This window comes from Podarcis liolepis (genome assembly GCF_965112155.1).
Source record: "Podarcis liolepis genome assembly, chromosome: 4".
Taxonomy (NCBI): Eukaryota; Metazoa; Chordata; class Lepidosauria; order Squamata; family Lacertidae; genus Podarcis; species Podarcis liolepis.
The window spans coordinates 38,118,822-38,142,373 of record NC_139558.1 but is presented as its reverse complement, the minus strand read 5'-3'; the positions used below and the strand labels follow the sequence as shown (position 1 = coordinate 38,142,373).

At 42.6% G+C, this 23,552-nt stretch overlaps 1 protein-coding gene across 4 annotated transcripts in view; it reads right to left on the bottom strand.

Annotated features, from left to right (window-relative positions):
- The window catches only part of STS (steroid sulfatase), a 119,856-nt gene that overhangs the window by 36,512 nt on the left and 59,792 nt on the right, over positions 1-23,552 (bottom strand). For all 4 annotated transcript variants that reach the window (XR_014525802.1, XM_083501972.1, XM_083501971.1 and 1 more), the window contains one exon: positions 5,081-5,218. Coding sequence is in view for 3 of the 4 variants with exons in the window: in XM_083501972.1 (XP_083358098.1) it covers positions 5,081-5,218 (138 nt within the window). In the remaining variant the exon portion in view is untranslated. The remainder of the gene's footprint in view (positions 1-5,080; positions 5,219-23,552) is intronic.

Here is a 23,552-nt window from a genome sequence, read left to right as displayed (position 1 = left end):
ACAAATAAATCAATTCAGCTGAAAATGTTCTGTTGAGACTATCCTCACAACCAGAGTTTTCAGTCCACACAGCTGATGCCATTTCGTTTTATCCGATTCCCACTAGCTGCAGCCAGGCACTTTATTTCCAAAAGCTCTTATGCTTCATTATTGGTTCTGATCTGGCTGTGCATGATGATAAATGATTGAGTTCAAATTGTGAAGATACACTGTGAGCTTTCGAGTTAGGCTAGTGCCAATTACTGTTGAGCAGATAGTGGCATCTCCGATGAGAGGCTTAATTGCTTGGATTGATCTTCACATGTTCATATATGGAAGATACATTATTGAGAATCCTCATCGCAAACACTATATTTATAGAAAATTATGCTACAATTTCTGTTTAGACAAACCGATAACCACATGGTTCAACTCACGAACAATACATATGCAATATTTTATTTTATTTTCTCTTTTGGTTTTCTATAGTCCAGAGTAGAAAATGTTTGATATGTTGGACCTTAGGTCTTAATAATCGTTATTTCCAAAGGAAAACATATCAGGATAAACTTGGGCATACTTAGTTAAACATTTAACTACATGCAGAGACCTTTCTGAAATCAATCTTCTTAATCTAAACATTGAAGATCAAATTGTATTTTGATATTGAGCAAACGGTACAAGACAAAGGAAAAGGTAAACATGGTTCTGAATATTTAAACAGAAATGTGTGGTGAGAGACTATTCCCAGGATTGGAGAACATCATTCAAAGCAAAGAAAATAGAATGAGTAGCTAAACGGCTCCCAGCAGTCTTCCTCGTCCTAGCATGACCAAGAAAAATAACTCAGAATGGGACAGAATGGGATAAATTGCTGGCTTATGTGATCATCAGCTGAGGACCTCCTACATGTCCCTCCTTCACAAGAGTTCTGGAGGATGGAAACACAAGAATGAGCCTTTTCTGTGGTGCCTCCTCACTTATGGAATGATCTCCTCAGGGTGAGTCATCTGGCACCATCTTAGGTGCCAGGCAAAAACATTCTTCTCCTCCCAGCTAATTAAATAATCTATGCCTTTTTAAACTGCTGGGAGTGTGTGTGTTTCGTTTGTTACTATGTTATGTATTTTTCTGTCTTTATATTGAAAACTGCTGTGTGATCCTTGGATGAAGGGTGGTAGATAAATTTAATAAATAATAATATAGGAGCAGATTGGGAGTCACCAGGGGCAAAGATCAGCTTTAAGCCCCAACCGAATAGTGTGCAAACCTTTACTTTCTCCTGTAAATGGAATGGGTGGCAGTCATATCTTCATGGAAAAGTAAAGTCATGTACTTTACATGACTGCAAAACCTGCCCTCTATGCCTGACTCTGGGTGGCCAGAAAATGTACAGAAGAATAGATGCCTGTGGATGATAGAGGTCAGGAGTTCCAATGACTGTGGGTGCCCTGGGCTGTGGGTGCCAAACAGCGTGCATTGCCCTGGCACTGTGGCTGCCCGGCCCCTTCATGGGGAATTTTGCAGGTGCTCGGGTACCCAGGGCCCCAGGCACTAGCACCTATAATAGAGGTGATGAAGCTATAGGCCTCCATATGTTTGTTGGACTCAATACACATCAGCCCCAGCCAGCAAGGCCAATCAATGATCAGGGATATTGGGGCTTTTGGGTAGATTCAATTAAGCAGTTGCACTAGCAGGAGTCAGCACAATGAGCTCCACTAGTTCAATGGGGCTTCCCTGCCACCACACACCAAATAATCTCCCAAGGGTTGAGGGAACCCCCAGAACAGCACAAGGGGAGAGGTGAGTGGAGATTGTTTCATCATCATTGGAACAGTGATAATGCAGTGCTGAATTCCACTCTAGTCATCCAACAACACATTGGGCATATTACTTCCAGTAACAGAGGCAATGTGACCCTTTAATTACCAGATGCCAGAAACCTGACTGGGAGAGTGCTTTGAGTTAATGTTCTGATTGTGGGCTTCCCATAGTCATATGGTTGGCCACTGTGATACCAACATCCTGGAAAAGATAGGCATTTGTTCTGATCTATCATGGGCCTTCCTATGTTATTCTGGCAGCTGTTATCACGATATTCAAAATTCTATAGGGCTAACTCACTTGTTGTTAGAGGAGCAAAGCTAGTATAGAAAGGAATAGTGTAATTCATCCAACTCATGTTCTTATTTATTTATAGACATTAACAGAGCAGTGCTGTTTCCACAGGGAAACAGCAACCGTGTCACTATGGTAACATACAAATCCACAGTTAAGAGATGGGACCCTCTGTTTTACTTTTCTAGCAGCAATTAGCAATTTTATTCAAACATTTGGATCACATTTTCCAAAATGTCCTTTTTAATTACCTAATCATACAAACTTTGGATCATATGGAGTTACACAGCCATTCATTTGTTTAATTTTTTAATAAAATTAAATTCCAAAAATACTCTATAAACAGGCAAACCAGATTTTTATATAGCTTTCTAAACTTTCTCTCGAGCTTGGGAAGCTCATTAAACTAATTAGGTACTTAATTTAGATGCTGATGTAGTTCTGCTTCTTCTGATAAGAAAGAAAAAACAAGCCTTACATTAATTTATGAATTTAAAAGTATGACATGTTACAGTAAAAAAATAATGTAAGAAGTGAAAAGGGAATTTATAGTAGTGGATGAACGTGTGTGGTTTACTGTGATTTTTGTATGCTTCTTAAATATCAAATAGCCATGCTGTATACAGTTCTGGTTGTGTCGCTACAAAAAGGATAAGTTGGGAAATGTTCAGAAAAGGGTGGTCAAAATTATCAAGGTGCTGAAGCAACTCCCCTATGAAGATTGCCCTGTTTGGAACTTTTTAGTTCGAGAAAAAGAGAGGAAGAGTTGACAAAATAGAAGTTAATAAAATTATGCCCGACATGGAGAAGGTGGATAGAGGTGGATAACACTAGAGCTCGTGGGCATCCAAGGAAGTGGAATGTTGGAAGACTCAAGACAGGTGGAAGAAAGTACTTCTTTATGTAAGGTAAAGGTAAAGGGACCCCTGACCATTAGGTCCAGTTGTTACCGACTCTGGGGTTGCGGCGCTCATCTCACTTTATTGGCCGAGGGAGCCGGCGTACAGCTTCCAGGTCATGTGGCCAGCATGACTAAGCCGCTTCTGGCGAACCAGAGCAGCGCACGGAAACACCGTTTACCTTCCCACCGAAGTGGTACCTATTTATCTACTTGCACTTTGACGTGCTTTCGAACTGCTAGGTTGGCAGGAGCAGGGACTGAGCAACAGGAGCTCACCCCATCGCGGGGATTTGAACCACTGACCTTCTGATCGGCAAGTCCTAGGCTCAGTGGTTTAACCCACTGCGCCACCCGCGTCCCTTGTACTTCATAGTTAAAGTATGGAACTCATTCCTATGGGAAGCAGTGATTGCCATCAACCTAGATTGTCTTAAAAAAGTTTTAGAAAAATAGATGGAGGAGAGGGCTATCAAAGGCATGATGACTATGTCCTGCTTCTCTGGTTGGAGGCAGTAATGCTTTTGAGTACCAATTGCTGGATATCACAGGAGGTGAGAGTGCCCTTTTTCTTGAATCCTGCTTGCAGGTTTCCCAAGATTTATCTGGTTGGCCATTGTGAGAACAGGATGCTGGACTTGATGGGCTATTGGATGGCTACAGTCCTCTCAAGTCAAGAGTTTTTGTTACTGATGATGTTTTTTGCAATGTGAGTCTGTTTCATTATATGCGAATTCATGCTATTATCTTGATAAGCCTTTCCCAACCATGAGTCTCCAGATCCTGTTGGACTATAACTCCTATCATGCCTAGCCAGTAGAGGCAGTAGTCAGGAATAATGGGAGTTGTAGTCCAACAACATTTATGGGCCTGAAGTTAGGAAAAGGCTGTTCAAGACTGCAGTTCTTTGGGCAGCCAATCTCATTAGGCAAGGCATTTTCCCCAAATAACGCAGAATTTGCATCACTATTTCCTTCCTGTAGAATGAGATTTGGATGGATAAGTGAGATACAAACAAATAAAGCTAAACTTCTACCCCCACTCATATGATTGTAAGCCCCATTGAATTTAATAGGATTTATTTCTGAGTGGGGGGTCATTAGGAATACACTGTAAGAGAGCATGTGCTTATTCTGAGAGAAAGTAAATCTAATGGGTGTCTTTTTAGGATTTTATGCATGTTAATAGAAGCTACACCATAAGATTACTAGAAGCTGGGTTAAAATAAACAACACTGTATAAAATTTATCACTTGAATATCAGTGATAAATGCGTTACTTAAATGCACATACTTAATATATGTTCTTCAAGTTTTACAACCATTACTTATATGTCTGTGACATCCCAAAAGCAATAAAATTCACAGTCTTATACTAAATGTATATTCACTTTCATGAAAAAAACATAGAGTATTCAAGTACGGTTATAATCCTCGAAAAATTCCACCAACGGTGTCTCCAAAAATTTTTACATGTCACTTGGGAAGGCAGGCGAACTTCCAGTATACTGGAAGAAGCAAAGATATCCAGTGTCAAAGCAATGATTCTTCAACATCAACTTTGTTGGACTGGTCATGTTATTTGGATGCCTGATTATCGTCTTCCGAAGCAACTACTCCATTCCAAACTTAAAAATGGAAAGCGTAATGCTCGTGGCCAACAAAAGAGTTTTAAAGACTCTCTCAAGGCAAATCTAAAAAAATGCAGTATAAACACTGACAATTGGGAAACACTGGCCTGCAAGCACTCCAACTGAAGAATAGCCTTTACCAAAGGTGTCATGGAGTTTGAAGATGCTCAAATTCAGGACAAAAGGGAGAAATGTGCTAAGAGGAAAGCACGTTTGGCAAACCCTGACCACGATCAACTCCTGCCCAGAAACCCATGTCCCCACTGTGGAAGGATATATGGATCCAAAATTGGCCTCCACAGTCACCTATGGACACACCATTAAGACTGTGTTCATGGAAGACAATCTTACTCGGCTACAAGTGATCACCAAAGAAGAAGAAGAAGGTTATAATCGTACATTTCCCCCCAGCTCTTGTAAAACACAATAGTAAGAACAGTAAATGGCTCATACCTTTATATATTCCATTGTAACCACCCTGGACTTCTCCGTTGGCTGATACTTCTTCCACATGTGCCCCATGATCAGATGTGAAGTACACAAGAGTCTGCTCACGTAGGTGCCATTGATCTAATGCATGGAGAATCTGCCCTTTAAAAATATAAGGAAAAGGAGGGGGGGATGATAAAAACTTATCAAATCCCTCTGTCAGTGGAAGAACATAACCATCATCGCTAGTAGCCATGGAAAACCTGAAAATTAATGAATTTGTCTAATCCACTTTTAAAGCCATCTAAGTTGATAACATCAATACATCTTAGAATCATGGAATCAGAGTTGGAAGGGAGCCTAATGATAATCTAGTCCAACCCCCTAAAATGCAGGAATATGCAGCTGTCCCTTATGGGGATTGAACCTGCAGCCTTGGTGCTATCAGTACCACGCTGTAACCAACTGAGTGAATCCCATAGTTTAACCATGCACTACCTTCTTTTGTCAGTCCTGAGTCTTTCAACATTCAGCGTCATTGGATGACCCTGGATTCTAGTATCCTGAAAGAGGTAATAAAATCTCAGGAAATTTGGAGATGTGTGGATTCAGTATCTGGTGTCTGGTTTGGGATAAAGCTCCATATTTTAGATTTCAATGTTTAAGATGAAGAATGTAGATGAATGCTTTTGTAATAAGCTGATTAGAAATAAAATAGCCAAAAAGATATCCCATGAAGTAAATAAGTGCTAGATATCTAAGAAGACATTTGAACCTTGCTATAAAGCCTGCATTCTAGGCACTACAACATGTAGCCAGAAAATAAAGATATTATGTTATATATCTGATGGAGAGAGCAGCCTTTTTATGCACTTGCTCTTTCCAGCCAATGGTTACTTCTAATACATGGGGGGAGGGAATCAAATCTATTTAATTTTTAGTCTTTCCTGTAATCTATGTTTAGGCTACAACCCTATTACTTGGGAATAATCCCCATGGAACACAATGAGACTTACTTTTAAATAGATATACAGTCGTACCTTGGAAGTCGAACGGAATCCACTCCGGAAGTTCATTCGACTTCCAAAACCTTTGAATACCAAAATGTGGTTTCTGATTGGCTGCAGAAAGCTCCTGCAGCCAATCAGAAGGTGCAGAAGCCCCATCAGATGTTCGGCTTCCTAAAGAACGTTCAAAAACCTGAACAGTCACTTCCGGGTTTCAATTGTTCGGGAGCCAAAACGTTCAAGAAGTAGGCTGTTCGACTTCCAAAGTATGGCTGTATATAGTATTTCATTGTGTGTGTATCTTTTTGCATGCCCAGACAAGATCCTGTTAGGATATTTCCGTTCCACCTTAAAAGGGAGCAGGCTTTTGTAAGCAACAGAGTCTGCGCATGTCCTATTCACAGGATGTTTATGCTTGCTGTTTTTTTTCCTTTCGTTTTCAGTCGGCTCAGACACGCTGACAGAATGGACGTGTTTTCTTTTGTTCTGTTAAACGCTAAATAAAGTCTGTAAATTATGCTCTTCTGTGATGCAAGCTTTTGGCTGTGTTTCTGCTGATAAAGAGGGTGCACCAAGCCCTGGAATGTGGCTAGGAATTTCTAAGGCTTCGTGTCCCTAACTGTTGGATCTGCGTGAGTACGGGAGGCCGATGAACGTCCAGAACTCCGGCTTGGGGGCTCATGATGGACACTATCTCCCTGGCAGTTTCCCAACAACAAGGTTTCGGGCCCAGATTCACGGCACCTACAGGAGAGTAAAGCTGCAACAGACTGCGTTAAAGAGGTATGGTGGGAAAAGCGAAAGAAAAAAAGGGAGGCATTTGGCTTTTCTGTTTTACCTCTTTGATCTCCGGCAGATTAATTGGCCTGGGAGCCGAGCCAAAAAGGCTTCGTGATTAATGGCTGCCAAGATAAGGAGTCTTTCAAGTTAAAATAGACTCGCGGCTCAAGTAAAAGGCTGAGATGGATCTCTTACAGACCTCAGAAACTGCTCCGTGTCCTAAGTTGGATGGGCAGAATTATGAACCCTGGGCAAAATGGTGTGAGAGTTTACTGCGTCAGTTTGGGGTGTGGCATGTTGTTTCTGAAACCCCCCCAGTTCCTCTGACAGAGAAATGGAGATCAGCTGATTCGAGAGCGATTGACATAATAGTCCTATCCGTATCTCTTGAGGAAATTAAGACGCTGGCTGGCAACACCACTGCACGTGCAATGTGGACTGCTTTAAAAAAAGTTCACAAGCCAATAATCCCAGCCCAGAGTTTGACTGCATCGGAGGTCCTAGCTGTTTCCCAGAATGCGATTGAGTGCAGGGATGCTGAGGGCACCGGTTGCAAGCTGCAGGGGGAGCTGACCGTCACGTCGTCCCAGGCAGCATTCCAGCCTCCAGGGGGAGCCAAGGAGTCGGCAGCTGAGAGCTCTGGTTCTCGTGAGAACCAAGGTCATCGCCTTTGCAGAGGCCGGAAAGGCAAAGGTAAACAGAGCCACAGGCAGACACCTACAGATGGCCAGGAGCAGAGGGAGGGTGAAGAGCCCGCGCCAGGGAAAAACAAAGCGATGTTTGCTGGCACAGCTTCACCAAAGGCTAAAGGCACGTCTGCTGGCCAGGAGCAGCAGGGGGGCAAGCTGCAAAAGCCCAAACCGCTGGAAAACAAGGGTTTGCTTGCTGTAAAGACTGCTCCAACTGCCAAAGGCAGGTTTATTGTGGACTCAGGTGCCAGCCGCCACGTTTCCAAGGACAGGCATCTCTTTATCTCCTTCAAGCCACAGGAAGGTGAGATCCACCTGGCTGATGGAAGGACGTTGCAAATTGCAGGAGAAGGGACTGTGAAACTTGCAAGTTTGCACACAACCATCAGTGGTGTACTATATGTTCCAGGCGCTGCAAGCAACTTGTTGAGTGTCCCGCAGCTTACTGGGCGTGGTTTTCAGATTTCCTTCAAGAGGAGCGTCTGTGTCATCAGTAAAGGCAAAGAGGACTATTTGCATGCAAAGTTTATGGATGGTTTGTTCCATATAACTTATGATGACACTGTTGCTGTGAATAATGCTGATTCGTGTTGTGTTGCACAAACTAACAAAGTTCTTCATGCAGGTTGCATTCATGATGCGCATCGAAGGTTTTGTCACCTCTCTTGGAAGGCACTGGCCAAGATGCCAGAGGTGGTTGAAGGTTTGAACATCAAACCTTGTAAATTTCACATGAAATGTGTATCTTGTGCAGAGAACAAGGTGAAGGTTGCTCCAAAAGGCAAGGAGTCTAGCAGGCAGGCTTCCAAGCCCTACCAGCTAGTGCATGCGGACCTGGTTGGGCCACTTGCGCCCTCTATAGGAGGAGCAAGGTACTTCATGATTCTGATTGATTCTTTTTCCAGGTACATTCATGTGTATTTGCTCGAACAGAAATCGCAAGCGTTTCCAAAGTTTAAGGCATTCTGTGCTTGGTTGGAGAATGTGCACGGTAAACGTATTTCTTGTTTTTTTACTGATCGGGGCGGGGAGTTTACTTCTCAGCAGTTTGAAGCTTTCCTGACTGAGAAGGGAATCCAGCATGACATGTCAACGCCCAGATCGCCATGGATGAATGGGCTTGCGGAGAGAGCAAATCAAACGTTGCTGCAAGGAATCAAGACCTTGTTGCATGATGCCAATCTCCCTGATAAGTTTTGGGGGGAAGCTTTGGGGAATTTGGTTTACACCGTTAATCGCAGATTGTCATCACCCATTGGTTGTACCCCCTATGAGAAGATGTTTGGCAAGAAACCCAACACCAAACACATGAGAATCTTTGGTTCGGACATGTGGGTACGCACACAACAAACCAACAAGCTTGGGAAGCGTGGGGCACATGGTTTGTTCATGGGGTACGAAAAAGGTGCATACAGGGTATGGATGACTGACTCTAAATCCATAAAGTTCACAAGGAGTGTTGAATACAATCCTAAGTGGGGGGAAAATGTGGGAATTTTCCAGAGTTACCCAGAGGAGGATGAAGGTGATGTCAAGCAAGCAGCTAAAGATGAGAGAGCTGCTGATGATGAGGATGAGGATGATGATGATGATGATGATCAGAGTTCGGATTCCAGTTCAGTGGGCGGCGCTGCTGCTGCTGCTGATGTCAGTGACAGTGATGACACAGCAGACTACAAGAGCGCACAGGCCTCAGTCAGACCATCTGATGCGTCTGACAATGAACTGGAAGAACCACTGTTCACCATTGGTCATTTTTCTCCTAAGAAAGAGGAGATGAGTCCAGAAGACTTGCGTCTAGTACGCAGATCTGAAAGGGCGACCAAGGGCAGACCTCCAAAGAGGTATGCTGATGAGTTTGCTAAGACAGCAACAGCTGTTCTTAGTAGCTCAGAGAAGGTATGGGAACCTTCAAGCTTCAAAGAGGTTCAGGAGTTAACCTCTAAAGATGCTGAGCCTTGGCTTAATGCCATGAAGGCTGAAGTTGATTCCTTGAACAGGAACCAAACTTGGGAACTGGTACCGGTAGTCCCAGGAATGAGACTGGTTGGCAGCAAATGGGTCTTCAAGGCCAAGACAGACCAGAATGGCAAGGTAGTCAGACACAAAGCCAGATTGGTTGCCAGAGGTTTTTCACAGGTACCAGGACAGGATTACCACGAGACCTACTCACCCACAGTCAAATATGAGAGCATTCGGCTGATGCTCAAGGTCGCTGCGGAGGAGAAACTGCATGTTTCCCACCACGACATTAATACAGCTTTTTTGTATGGGATTTTGAATGAACAGCTGTTCATGCTTCCACCTGATGGGATGGAGATACAGAAGGGTATGGTCTGTAAACTGCGGAAATCCTTATATGGTCTTAAGCAGAGTGCCAGGTGTTGGAACACAAAACTCACTGAGACATTGCTTTCTCTAGGTTTTCACCAGGGCAAAGCTGATCCATGTGTGTTTGTCAAGGAGGAGGGGCAAAACAAACTGTATTGTTTATGTTTTGTTGATGATCTTCTGATGTTTTGGAAGAATCAGGCTTTTTATCAAAGCACCCTAGCTCAGCTGAAGGAGCACTTTGACATGAAGGATCTTGGTGAGGTATCCAACTATCTTTCTCTGCAGGTGGAGAGGGACCAAGCAGGTAATTTTCTGGTACACCAAACACAGAAAATTGCTGATGTGTTAACCAGGTTGAATTTGGTTGATGCAAACCCAGCAGACACACCGATGGTGACAGGTTACCAGGTAGACAGTACTGCTGAAGCGTTTTCTGACACAACGCTGTACAGATGCATTCTAGGCAAGCTGAATTTCATTGCCAGATGTTCAAGACCTGACATAGCTGTAAGCTGTAATCTGCTTAGCAGACATGCCAACAATCCTACGGTTCAGGATTGGAAAGCTCTGAAGCGCATAGCCCGCTATTTGAAAGGGACTATGCACTACAGGCTGAGGTTCACCAGTCAGAAGACTGGAGGTCTTGAAATCTTTGCAGATGCAAGTTTTGGAAGTGACACCACGGATGGGACAAGCACTTCTGGAGTATGCTACATGTACAACCACTGCCTGTTTGACTGGTTGTGCAAGAAGCAGACAACAGTGAGCCTAAGTTCCTGTGAAGCAGAACTCAATGCTCTGTCATTTTCACTCATGGATTGTGAATGGTTGATGCAACTGTTTAAGGACATCAGAGTGTCTGTAAAATGTCCTATACAAGTGTATCAAGACAATAGATCGTGTTTGGCTTTGCTGAACTCCGAGAGTTGCAAGCAGAGAACCAAGTACTTGCAGATTAAGTTACATCGTGCAAGAGAGTGTATCCAGAAAGGACTGATTCAGGTGTCCTACATGGCAGGAAATGAAATTCCTGCTGATCTGTTGTCTAAGGTTGTTAACAAAGAACAACTTAAGGTTTATGTACAAAGGTTGCAATTGGGTGAACCACAGGTACAACAGGTTACACGGAAAGGGGGAGGATGTTAGGATATTTCCGTTCCACCTTAAAAGGGAGCAGGCTTTTGTAAGCAACAGAGTCTGCGCATGTCCTATTCACAGGATGTTTATGCTTGCTGTTTTTTTTCCTTTCGTTTTCAGTCGGCTCAGACACGCTGACAGAATGGACGTGTTTTCTTTTGTTCTGTTAAACGCTAAATAAAGTCTGTAAATTATGCTCTTCTGTGATGCAAGCTTTTGGCTGTGTTTCTGCTGATAAAGAGGGTGCACCAAGCCCTGGAATGTGGCTAGGAATTTCTAAGGCTTCGTGTCCCTAACTGTTGGATCTGCGTGAGTACGGGAGGCCGATGAACGTCCAGAACTCCGGCTTGGGGGCTCATGATGGACACTATCTCCCTGGCAGTTTCCCAACAGATCCTTCCCTTTTTCCCCCTGCATTCACCGCTACATTCACAATTCTATTAATTGTTTCAGCTTAAACGTAGTGCATCTTCAGACTTCTCAGGATTCATCATGACCTTTCCATTTGCACTCCATTTCAAGCCAGTTCCCATCCAACTTCAGAGCCCAGCGTTCTTCCTCACAGAAGAGTGCAGACCTAATAGCTATTTCACTTTTTATTCTGCCAGGCAGTTCCTTGTCACATAGACTTGTTACATTCCTCTCTCTTCACCCATTTCCTTGTTTTGTGGAACTATGCATCTCTGGTGGAGACCGGTAACACTTATCTTACCATAGATTTTATTTTTTTAAAAAAACAAAAACAAAAACAAAAACACCAGCTTTTTCATTCATATATATATATATATATATATATATATATATATATAGTGAAACACTCTGTAGCTGGTTGATATGGTTCCACAAGAGCTAGATGGATCACTTCTCTAGAATTGATCAGGCAGATTTGATATTTGGAAGTGTATCTTGCTCCCATTAGTGTTCAGTCAAATTCAGGTTTGTATGCATTAGACCTGTCATTTATATGTATGGAATTTACCTATTTATGTAGGTTTTTATTCTGCTCTGGTTTCTTATAATTGGTTTTAATGTTTATACTATTGTGTAAGTCACTTTGGGTTACTTTGTGGAAAAGGTGATGAATAAATACGATAAATAACAAATAATAATCCAGGTGCTGAGGAAAAGGTGTAGGATTGAATTCCTTCCCTGAACGGAGATCATTACATCTCCTTAGCAGCAATGCTGTTGCCAATACAGTGGTACCTTGGGTTAAGTACTTAATTTGTTCTGGAGGTCCGTACTTAACCTGAAACTGTTCTTAACCTGAAGCACCACTTTAGCTAATGGAGCCTCCTGCTGCTGCCGCGCAGCCAGAGCACAATTTTTCTGTTCTCATCCTGAAGCAAAGTTCTTAACCTGAAGCAATATTTCTGGGTCAGCGGAGTCTGTAACCTGAAGCATATGTAACCTGAAGCGTATGTAACCTTAAGCGTATGTAACCTGAAGCATATGTAACCTGAGCCACTGTATTGGCTTGGCCATAACATACTAGTAGGGATGGGAGAAACTGTCAGTTTTGGTTTCTCTTTGTTCTCATTCTTCGAATCTTAAATTCAGTTCTCCACATTTGCATAGCTTATTCTTTTCTAAGTCCTTATGAACATTCATCAGCATTTTAGCACAATTTTGTGCTAAAATGCTGGTGAATATTCATGAGGACTATTGTTTCAGAAAGTGTGAATTAGGCAGATTTACCCTGAGGTACAAACTGACACAAATTTCTGCCACATCTCTACATTCTAGATATGTTACAGATGCGGAAAGAATATATTGGTGAAGTATGACCTGTTCCAGACCTCAGTATTTCATGAAAAACAATCAAAGGGGAATTTATTGGCTTCTATATTTGTTTTACCAATGGCCCCAGTAACACAAGAAAGAAGCAAGTGAACTGGTTATGATGCAGTAGAGTGAAGAATTAAAAAAAAAACCTGATAAAATGACAAGTTATTTTTAGAAGCAATCATTTCTCATCTGTATTTGACATGTGACGACATTCAAAACTGCACATTTTGTTGCTCTTCAGAAATAGGTGTCATGAAAATAAGATAGAACTTGCCTCTCTGTTTCCTCTGTGAACACTGGGATGGATGAACGAAGGACAAATAAGACAATGTCTGCGTCTTGTAAGTGAAAATAAATCTAATGGGTGTTTTTATGATGATACTATATACAATGAGCTCAGAAGTATTGAGAGGTGACAGGTGGAATGAGCAACATTATAGAAATGTAATACATGAGCCTCTGTGATAAATGCATTACAAACACACACACACACACACACACTAAATAGGAATGCCCTTTAAGTGCTTTTACAACTCTTACTTACGTGGCTGTGATCCATTATCAGTAACAATATTCATAGTCCTATTGTAAATGTTTTATGTTCACTTAAAAATAAAAATAAAGTCATTTTACAACATTTACAATTGTGTAGATTTTAATGTATTTTTCTTCATATGGCTCTTTCTCAAGAATAAATAGTTAAGGAAGCTCTCTGTCAGCGATAGCAAAATCTATACAGGTTACTAAGAAGTAATTCCTACTGACTTCAGTTGGGCTTGCCCCCAGGGGAGTGGGCATGGATTGTTTGCAGTCTAAGAGAAATTGTCACATTTCAAATCACAAAGGAATTGCTTCCTGAAAAAGTACAGTCACACACTCTTCCTGTCACTATGAAGATGTCAAAATAGGTTTGAAGTGGGTCCAACCCAGAAGCTTCTCTCCAAAGCCTGGTACTTCACTTCTACCTGGCTTTGTAACTGGCTGACTGACCGAACCCAAAGGGTGCTCATCAATGGTTCCTCTTCATCCTGGAGAAGAGTGACTAGTGGGGTGCCACAGGGTTCTGTCTTGGGCCCGGTCTTTATCAACGACTTGGATGATGGACTCAAGGGCATCCTGATCAAATTTGCAGATAACACCAAACTGGGAGGGGTGGCTAACACTCCAGAGGACAGGATCACACTTCAAAACAACCTTCACAGATTAGAGAACTGGGCCAAAACAAACAAGATGAACTTTAACAGGGAGAAATGTAAAGTATTGCACTTGGGCAAAAAAAATGAGAGGCACAAATACAAGATGGGTGACACCTGGCTTGAGAGCAGTACATGTGAAAAGGATCTAGGAGTCTTGGTTGACCACAAACTTGACATGAGCCAACAGTGTGATGCGGCAGCTAAAAAAGCCAATGCAATTCTGGGCTGCATCAATAGGAGTATAGCATCTAGATCAAGGGAAGTAATAGTGCCACTGTATTCTGCTCTGGTCAGACCTCACCTGGAGTACTGTGTCCAGTTCTGGGCACCACAGTTCAAGAAGGACACTGACAAACTGGAACGTGTCCAGAGGAGGGCAACCAAAATGGTCAAAGGCCTGGAATCGATGCCTTATGAGGAACGGCTAAGGGAGCTGGGCATGTTTAGCCTGGAGAAGAGGAGGTTAAGGGGTGATATGATAGCCATGTTCAAATATATAAAAGGATGTCATATAGAGGAGGGAGAAAGGTTGTTTTCTGCTGCTCCAGAGAAGCGGACATGGAGCAATGGATCCAAACTACAAGAAAGAAGATTCCACCTAAACATTAGGAAGAACTTCCTGACAGTAAGAGCTGTTCGACAGTGGAATTTGCTGCCAAGGAGTGTGGTGGAGTCTCCTTCTTTGGAGGGCTTTAAGCAGAGGCTTGACAACCATATGCCAGGAGTGCTCTGATGGTGTTTCCTGCTTGGCAGGGGGTTGGACTCGATGGCCCTTGTGGTCTATTCCAACTCTATGATTCTATGATTCTACCTGCTGAAGTAAAGAGGACTATAGTTTTGCCCAACACGGGAGAGAAAAGAGACTATCCTGCATGGGGAAAAACATATAGGAAAAGCTGTGGCCAGTGGTAGCTGGTGTTTGTTGAAACTAGTAGGGTAGAAGGCAGATAGCCCAACAAAACACACACAAAAAACCAGTTTCAGCAAGGAAAAATAGCAGAAATGGGTTCAACACAGAAGCTAGAACCAAAAAGCTCATGCAACAGAGCTTTTCATAACTTCCATATTGCTGTACTCAAACCTCTTCCCCCTCAGTGTCTTCCCCTGTTCACTCTGCTCAAACCTCTGTCATTGTTTTAAATTGCCACTTATTTCTGCTCAATTTCCCCAATCCCTCCTTTAGTCGAACATCTACTGATGTTTAAAGCTGCCACTTTCTTTTCAATTTCCTCCACCCGTTTTAATTAAACTTCTGCCATTGTTTTAAACCAGCACTTTCCCCCTCTATGACTCTCCCTCCTCACTCCTATACCATTACCACTAGTGGTGTGCAGTCTGCCTTCCCTTTTGCTCCCTTATCCCATCCTGACTTCATGCAAATTCAGGATTGTGATGCAGTATAACAAATTGTCCATTGAGAGCTGTTCAATGACAGCTTTGCATTTTTCCATATTATGGTGGTAGTGGTGGTGGGGACCATCAAGGATATATTTATGAATATATATGATACTAACATAAAATGCTCACCCCGTCTTTTCTTTGTTTTCATCTTGTTTTTCTTTCCTTGTTTTTATTAATTAACACTTTTTTAGTTACAAATGCTATGTTCTAAAGTATAAAACTTAAAATGAATATAGATAAGACCAAATGCAAATTTGAAGGAATAAGTGTTAGATGTGGCAGTTGTGTTATTCCATCCTTGAATAGCACTTATTCTTCAGCAAAAATTCTGAAAACAAAAAAGTTGCAAATCTCTCTCCCCCTCCTCACACACACACACCCTATGTGAGCAAGGCACACATCATGAAGGACACAATTCACTGAGTAAACAAGTTGTGACGTTGAGATTTTCCTTTGAGTAGTTAGCCCATGATTTAAATATCTCAAACTGGAGCACATTCTACTAAATTATGGTTCTATTAATTAGTAGATACATTAGTGGAGTGGGTTGATTATTTAAACGTTTGACGTCAGTAATAGCAGGAAGCGTTAAAGTCCACTTACATCCCTTCTCAAAGCGCTGAAGGAGAAAATATCATTCCTGCAGTCTCTTTAAATCCTACTTCACATTTGCTTAAATTATGACGAGGTGGCAGACCTGCAGGAGCTGTTTCATGAAAAGTCTCTTTGTGCCCGAATTTCATTAGTTTTTAGAGTGAAGAACTGTGACACAATAGAACCTAAAGAGGCCTCTGGGATGGCTTGGAGAATGTTTCACTTTTACATTATTATCCAAGGAAGAAATGTCATACACTCAAAAATACACCTAGAAAAATAGATACATTCAAAGATTGGACTGGAGGAAGAAAACACCACAGAGTCCAACATTCTGCTGCAAGCCCAGATCATCTAACCACTGACCCTTCTCACAACAATATCTATCCAAAGATGTTGGCACAAAGGTAGAGCGGGTGCAATTTAGAAAGGTGCCCATAGGCCAAGTTACTCTATGGCCTCATTCTGAGTTAATGATAAACAATGATCTAACCTTAATGGATTGTGAATGAGCTTCAGATTCTTGCACTCACACCTACTCTCTCCACCTCTGGGGCAGCTCTAAGTGGGAGGTCAGAATGTTTTGCTGCAATCTTCAGTTCACATTAGCTTAGGGTTTGTACATAGTGCTAAACTATAACTAGTTTAAACTAGATTCTGTTGATACAAGCTAGCTTCATATAAACCATGGTTTGAAGTTGGCTTCCTTCAACCACAGGTAAGAGTAACCACAGTTTGTCCAGATTCTGATATAATGCTACGAAAGCCCTGCTCTGTTATTGTAATAAACAATTGAACAATAACTACATTAGTCTTCTTAACACAGTGCTTAAGTGCAAAGTGCACAGTTTTCTTTGTGGGCAAAATGATTAATGCATTTATGATTCCTTCCAGTAGCACCTTAGAGACCAACTAAGTTTCTTATTGGTATGAGCTTTGGTTTCTAAGGTGCTACTGGAAGGAATTTTTTTATTTTGTTTCGACTACGGCAGACCAACACGGCTACCTACCTGTAACTAAAACTATGGAAGGCACCACATTGAGCCGCATGAAATGGAAGTCCATGGTATTTGAAGAAGTGTGCATGCACACAAAAGCTCATACCAATAACAAACTTAACTGGTCTCTAAGGTGCTACTGGAAGGTATTTTTTTACTTTGTTTTGACTATGGCAGACCAACACAGCTACCTACCTGCATTTAGGATTCATTGTGTGTCGAATCAATGAACAATAGATTTGAAAGGGCTCCTGATGATCATCTGGTGCAACCCCCGTAGTGTAGGAAAATGCAGCTTCCCCATATGGAGATCGAACCTGCAACCTTGACATTATCAGACCATGTTCTGACCAACTGAGCTATTTTGTTGGCCCATTTAAATCCTTACTATCATTATGCACTTAGTTTGTGGAACTGCCTAGAGATTGGGGCGCTCCTGGGAAATAACCGCCCACAGACCTAAGACTATGACACAGTGACAGGATGAGGAAATGGGAGGAAAGGCTGCCTTTCTAAATGGCACCTCTATTTGCATGCTAAGAATAAGAAAGGCAAAATTCCTTAAGCCCAGTACTGATACAAAAGAACTACTGACGTTTAAATACAGTGGTGCCTCGCAAGACGAAAAGAATCCATTCTGTGATTCTCTTCGTCTAGTGGTTTTTTCGTCTTGCGAAGCAAGCCCATTGACAGATTAGAGGATTAGCGCTATTAGCGACTATTAGCGGCTTTTAGCGGCTTATCAGCTTATCGGATCAGCTGATAAGCGGCTTAGCGGCTTAGAAAAGGGGGAGGGAAGGAAAAAAACCCCGCAAGAACTCGCAAGACATGTTCGTCTTGCGAAGCAAGCCCATAGGAGATTCGTTTTGCGAAGCACCTCCAAAACGGAAAACTCTTTCGTCTAGCGAGTTTTCTGTCTTGCGAGGCATTCGTCTTGCGGGGCACCACTGTACTTCATTTTCATGCAAGAACTTTCTACCTAAAAATGTGTTGAGGCATCAGCTGCTGTAAACAAAAACTTAACATATTCAGATGTATGCACTTGAAGTAGAGGGGAAAGATGAATATGTGCCAAAGATGAGGAACCTCTGGCCCCTAAGATGTTGTAGGACTGAAATTTCTAGCATCCCTGACCACTGGAACTGTTGGAGTCCTGGAGTCCAACAACATCTGGAAGGCATTTTCCTCATCCCTGATATATACAGATGAGTTCAGTCTTGTGCATATGGAAGGGGGAAAGATATACCAAGAAAAGTTAAAATACCAGGGCTTGGAATTATGGCCGGTACAGTTTTTCAATGCACCATAGCACTGGAAGTTGATGAGAAGCACATACTAAAATTATTTCTTCTTCAATGCTATTTGATGCACATAAGCTCTAGTACTGATTCTCCCCCCCCCCCACCTCAGTGGAAAGCTTTGCGGTTTTATCTACTCTGAAGTATCTCTTGAAGAATCAAGAGGAATTACAGGGGGGAAGATGGACAGTGCTTTTGAAAGGAAAGTACAGTGAAGAAATGCCCTTGAGTATGGCAATCTCCTTATGAGATTGGAAGACGGCAGGATAATTGCAACACAGAGGCAGCTCACTGAGACTTTTCTCAAGGGAGACACTGGCTCCAATAGCAGAACCAGTATCATGGATCTCCTTTTCTGCAACTAGACCAATGGCTTCAAGTGACAAGAAAGGAGATTCCGACCAGGAGGAACTTTCTGACAGTAAGAGATGTTGGAAAGTGGAACAGACTCCTGTGAGAGGTGGTGGACTCTCCTTCCTTGGAGGTTTTTATGGTTTTTAAGCTGAGGATGGATGGCCATCTGTCATGTATAATCTACTAGACCATCCTGCATTGCAGGGAGATGGAATCAATGACCCTTGGGGTCCCTTCCAACTCCACAGTTCTGTGATTCAGCACAATTTCTTGTAAACTGGCAGTGTTTTAGCAGGCCAAAGTTTACACCACTCTTCCCCTCACTGTCCTCTTGAGAAGGCACATAAAGGCTCCCCTACACATAAGTCAAAATTAGTTGTTCTTAAGATTTGTCCCCAAAGACATGACCTTCCCAGCTTAGGTTGTCCATTTCTTCCATGATTAGAACCTGTCAAGGAACAGAAACCCCAACTACAACACAAACCTCTGGAAGATACAACCCTTTCCTCGGTGGTTGCTTTTCAGGTTTCTAAATCATAAACGTCAGCATCTTTGCATGCAAATCGCTGATAAACAGAAGAAATCAGTTTAGCAAAGCTTCCTCTGCCTCCAGCCTGTATAATTCTGTATAAGAATCAATGGAGAAAGTACTGGCTGTTCCTGTGTTTCCATGAATGTGTCATGGCTCCTTGCATATTAGAGCAGGGATGGGGAACCTATTAGCCTCCAGGTGGACTACAACTCTATCATACCTGGTTATGGTGAGAAAGGTGAATTCAAGAAGATCTTACATTAATTTCTTGTTAAGTCACGACAACACTGAGCCTACTGACATAATGAAGGCATCCTCTGCACATCACAGTTATTTATTTAGGAGGCCATCTGTTACGATCCTTATTTATCTCAAAGCAAGCAGCATGCACTGAGCAGTCCTCCATAGGTCTAATATGTGGTCTTATATGTGGCCTAATACACAGTGGCACCCAAACTGACTATCAATATGCAACAGAAAACACCCACAGGGGATGTTCACCGATGAGGATACCCACAGTATTACAAGGTAATACAGAGATGGGGAAGCAGGTTGAATATTTATTGTTGCAATCGCTGTGTAATACATATTTGTTGGGTGTATATCCAGAAATAAGATTCTGCTTTGAATATGCAAACAACTTATCCAATATTTATACAATTTATGGAATCTTGCTGCTAGTTTACATACCATCAATGTGTAACTCTGGTGAAGAAACTGTGGCCAGCTTTTGTGATTCCCTCCCTTAATTTGCCCTTCTGTTCACAAAGGTGCCGGCACTGTTGCATCTCTGCCTTGCACTACACTGCCCTATTAGCTTTGTATATCTTAATGCTGTTAGACACTTGAAGCTTGTTCTGTACTTGCCATCTGTATACAATGCAAGCTGTGAATGAATCTCTTTGCAGACATTGTTAAGAAGAAGAAGAAAACGGAGCCTAATTATGAATTCCCCTCTGGGGAGTCTCACATTGCTGAAGGTAAACTTTGCTCTCTGTCTTTCTGGTTGACATTTGGATTTAGGAAGAAGCAAGAAGCAGCAATAGATTTAGCTGCATTCAGTTTCTTATTTGCCAAAGCACTCCAACATATGTGCTAAAGCATTTGGTTGCAGTAGTGATGGTGACACTCCAGCAGATATTGGCCAAGCTTCTCTACCATCACAGAGGGCAGCCAATATGATCTAGGGAAGAAAGAGTAGGAAAGAAATGGACTTCATAAAGAAGACAGCAGAAGTCTAGGTAGGCAGAAGCATGCCTTCCACATATTTTCCAGATAGAAATAGGGAGATGCTCGTTGTACCACATTTATCTGTATACCAAGAGTCGCTTTGCATACTCCAACTGCTCCAGATTGCTCCCAGGAGATCTTTCAGGACAACACTACTCACCTTAGGGGAGCATGGCAGCTACTACTATGTGGATGTTGGGTGAGTATGCGTGTTGGCGGGTCACAACATCAGGATTGTGTGGAAAAATAACAGAAAGATACTGCAATTGCTGAAGTAGCAGCGAATCAACAACAATAATAAAAATATTAATAAAAATAATATATTATTATTTATACCCTACCCATCTGGATAGGCTTCCCCAGCCACTCTGGGCAGCTTCCAACAAAATATTAAAATACAGCAATGCATCAAACATTAAAAACTTCCCTAAACAGGGCTGCCTTCAGATGTCTTCTAGAAGTCTGGTAGTTATTTTTCTCTTTGACATCTGGTGGGAGGGCATTCCACAGGGCGGGTGACACTACCATGAAGGCCCTCTGACTTGGCTTCTCACAGAGAGGGGACTGCTAGAAGGCCCTCGGTGCTGGACCTCAGTGTCCGGGTAGAATGATGGGGGTGGAGACATTCCTTCAGATATACTGGACTGAGGCCATTTAGGGCTTTAAAGGTCAGCACCAACAATTTGAATTGTGCTTGGAAACGTACTGGGAGCCAATGTAGGTCTTTCAAGACCGGTGTTATGTGGTCTGGGCAGCCTCTCCCAGTCACCAGTCTAGCTGCCACATTCTGGATTAGTTGTAGTTTCCGGGTCACCTTCAAAGGTAGCCCCACACAGAGTGCATTTCAGTAGTCCAGGCGAGAGATAACCAGAGCATGCACCTCTCTGGCGAGGCAGTCCGCAGGCAGATAGGTCTCAGCCTGCGTACCAGATGGAGCTGGTAAACAGCTGCCCTGGACACAGAATTGACCTGTGCCTCCATGGACAGCTGTGAGTCCAAAGTGACTCCCAGGCTGCACACCTGGTCCTTTAGGGGCAGAGTTACCTCATTCAGGACCAGGGATAACCGCCTCTTTCAGTGAATCTGGGAAGGCTCCCTCATGGAGGGAAGCATTCACCACCCCACGAAGCCCATCGCCCAGTCCTTCCCGGCTAGCTTTTATAAGCCAGGATGGGCAAGGATCAAGGAGACAAGTGGTTGGTTTCACTCGTCCAAGCAGCCTGTCCACATCCTTGGAGGTAACAGATTGGAATTGATCCCACACAACTTGACTAGACAGGACTCTAGCACTCTCCCGCCCCGGCTCTGCTCCCACGGTGGAGTCTATCTCTTCCCGAATCTGAGCTGGGGGTTGGAGGAGGTACCACCACTGCCCCCATCACTTTGAAGTGAATGAGGGGTGGCAGGGGGAGAGATGAAGGCCCCCACACAGTATGATTCCCCCCACCAAGCACAGAAGCCCACTCCTAAGGCCAAGATCCCTCCCCCATAAAATGTTTGAGGGGGCTGCCCTCCCAAAGTTGATGGGCACTGCAATTCAAATGGTACCATGTCTTGTGATTATGTGGGGTGGGGCTTACCTGCCCCCTGCCAATATTTTATTCATGCTGGCACCCTTGCCACCAAGGATAGGCCTGCAGGATGAGTTGTAACCTATGGCATGATTTAAGTGTTAATTGCTTTTGCCTTGGATCCCTACAGCAAGAATAGAATAATGGCATCTCCAACTCTATGACTTTTTGCTCCTCTGATCTCAGTTTTCTATTTCATAGAATCATAGAATAGAATCATAGAGTTGGAATAGACCACAAGGGCCATCGAGTCCAACCCCCTGCCAAGCAGGAAAATTTCTCCCCTTTCAAACTTATGTGAAGCTGCTAAACTCTGTCTGAACCATCAACTCTGACTGACAGCACTGGCCAATCAAGTTCTGCCCCAGCCCTCCCACAAAATACCTTTTGAAATGGTGATGCTGGAGATTTGAACCTGTGACCTTCTGTATGCAAAGCACATACATCTCCATAGAGCTAAGCAGCATACTTTCATCCTCTAATGACAAGGGATTTGGCAGCTATATGTGTGTTGCTTCTTGCAAACTATCCACAAAAAGCTGCTCTTGTATTGCTTTATCTTCCTCGCCAATCCTTGACAGAAATAGACCTTGCACAATCTTGGACATATTTTTTGGAAGGTCACATCACTTGGTTGTCACACTGCTGACTTTATTGCTGTACCTCGAAGCCAAATATGCACCACTCATGCCTCATGCATTTCAAAGCTCTCTTAAAGGAATGCTGTGCATTTTACAAGACAGCCAGATTTGAGATGGGACAAGTCATCCCAAATCACTGGTGTTATATTAGTTTTATGTGATATGATCATTTTGGTTTAAGGCATATAGCTCAAATACATCTTACTCTTTTCCCCAATAAACATCTATGCATGAACAGATTATAGTTGGTTCTCTGTACAGGGCACAATTTGCTCAGATGGGCAATGAGTAGCCTACAGGATGTACCATAGAACACATATGTGTTCTCCGCAATCTGTAGAATCCCTGTGTGCTGACTGAAAGGGGAAAGAGCTTTTCTGAGTAAAAATCCTCAGCAATGGGAATGGAGCAATCGGAATCTAATTTTCCAGAGATGGCAACAACTAGTTCTACAGATGTCAGCAACAAACCAATATTTGCAAAAATTTGTCCAATACACGCATTATTGTTTTCCTAGTTCAACATATACGTACATCCAATTCATGCTAACAGAATCAGATTTAGAAATGGAGGCAGTGAGAGATTTTACTTTCTTGGGCTCCATGATCTCTGCAGATGGAGACAGCATTCACAAAATTAAAAGACCCCTGCTTCTTGGTAGAAAAGCAATGACAAACCTAGACAGCATCTTAAAAAGCAGAGACATCACCTTGCCAACAAAGGTCCATATAGTAAAGCTATGTTTTTCCAGTAGTGATGTATGGAAGTGAGAGCTGGACCATAAAGAAGGCTGATTGCCAAAGAATTGATGCTTTTGAATTATGGTGCTGGAAGAGACTCTTGAGAGTCCCATGGACTGCAAGAAGATCAAACCTATCCATTCTTTATTTATTTATTTATTAAAGAATTTCTTGTTTTACAGAAGTGTGTGTAATGTCTCTCGTAT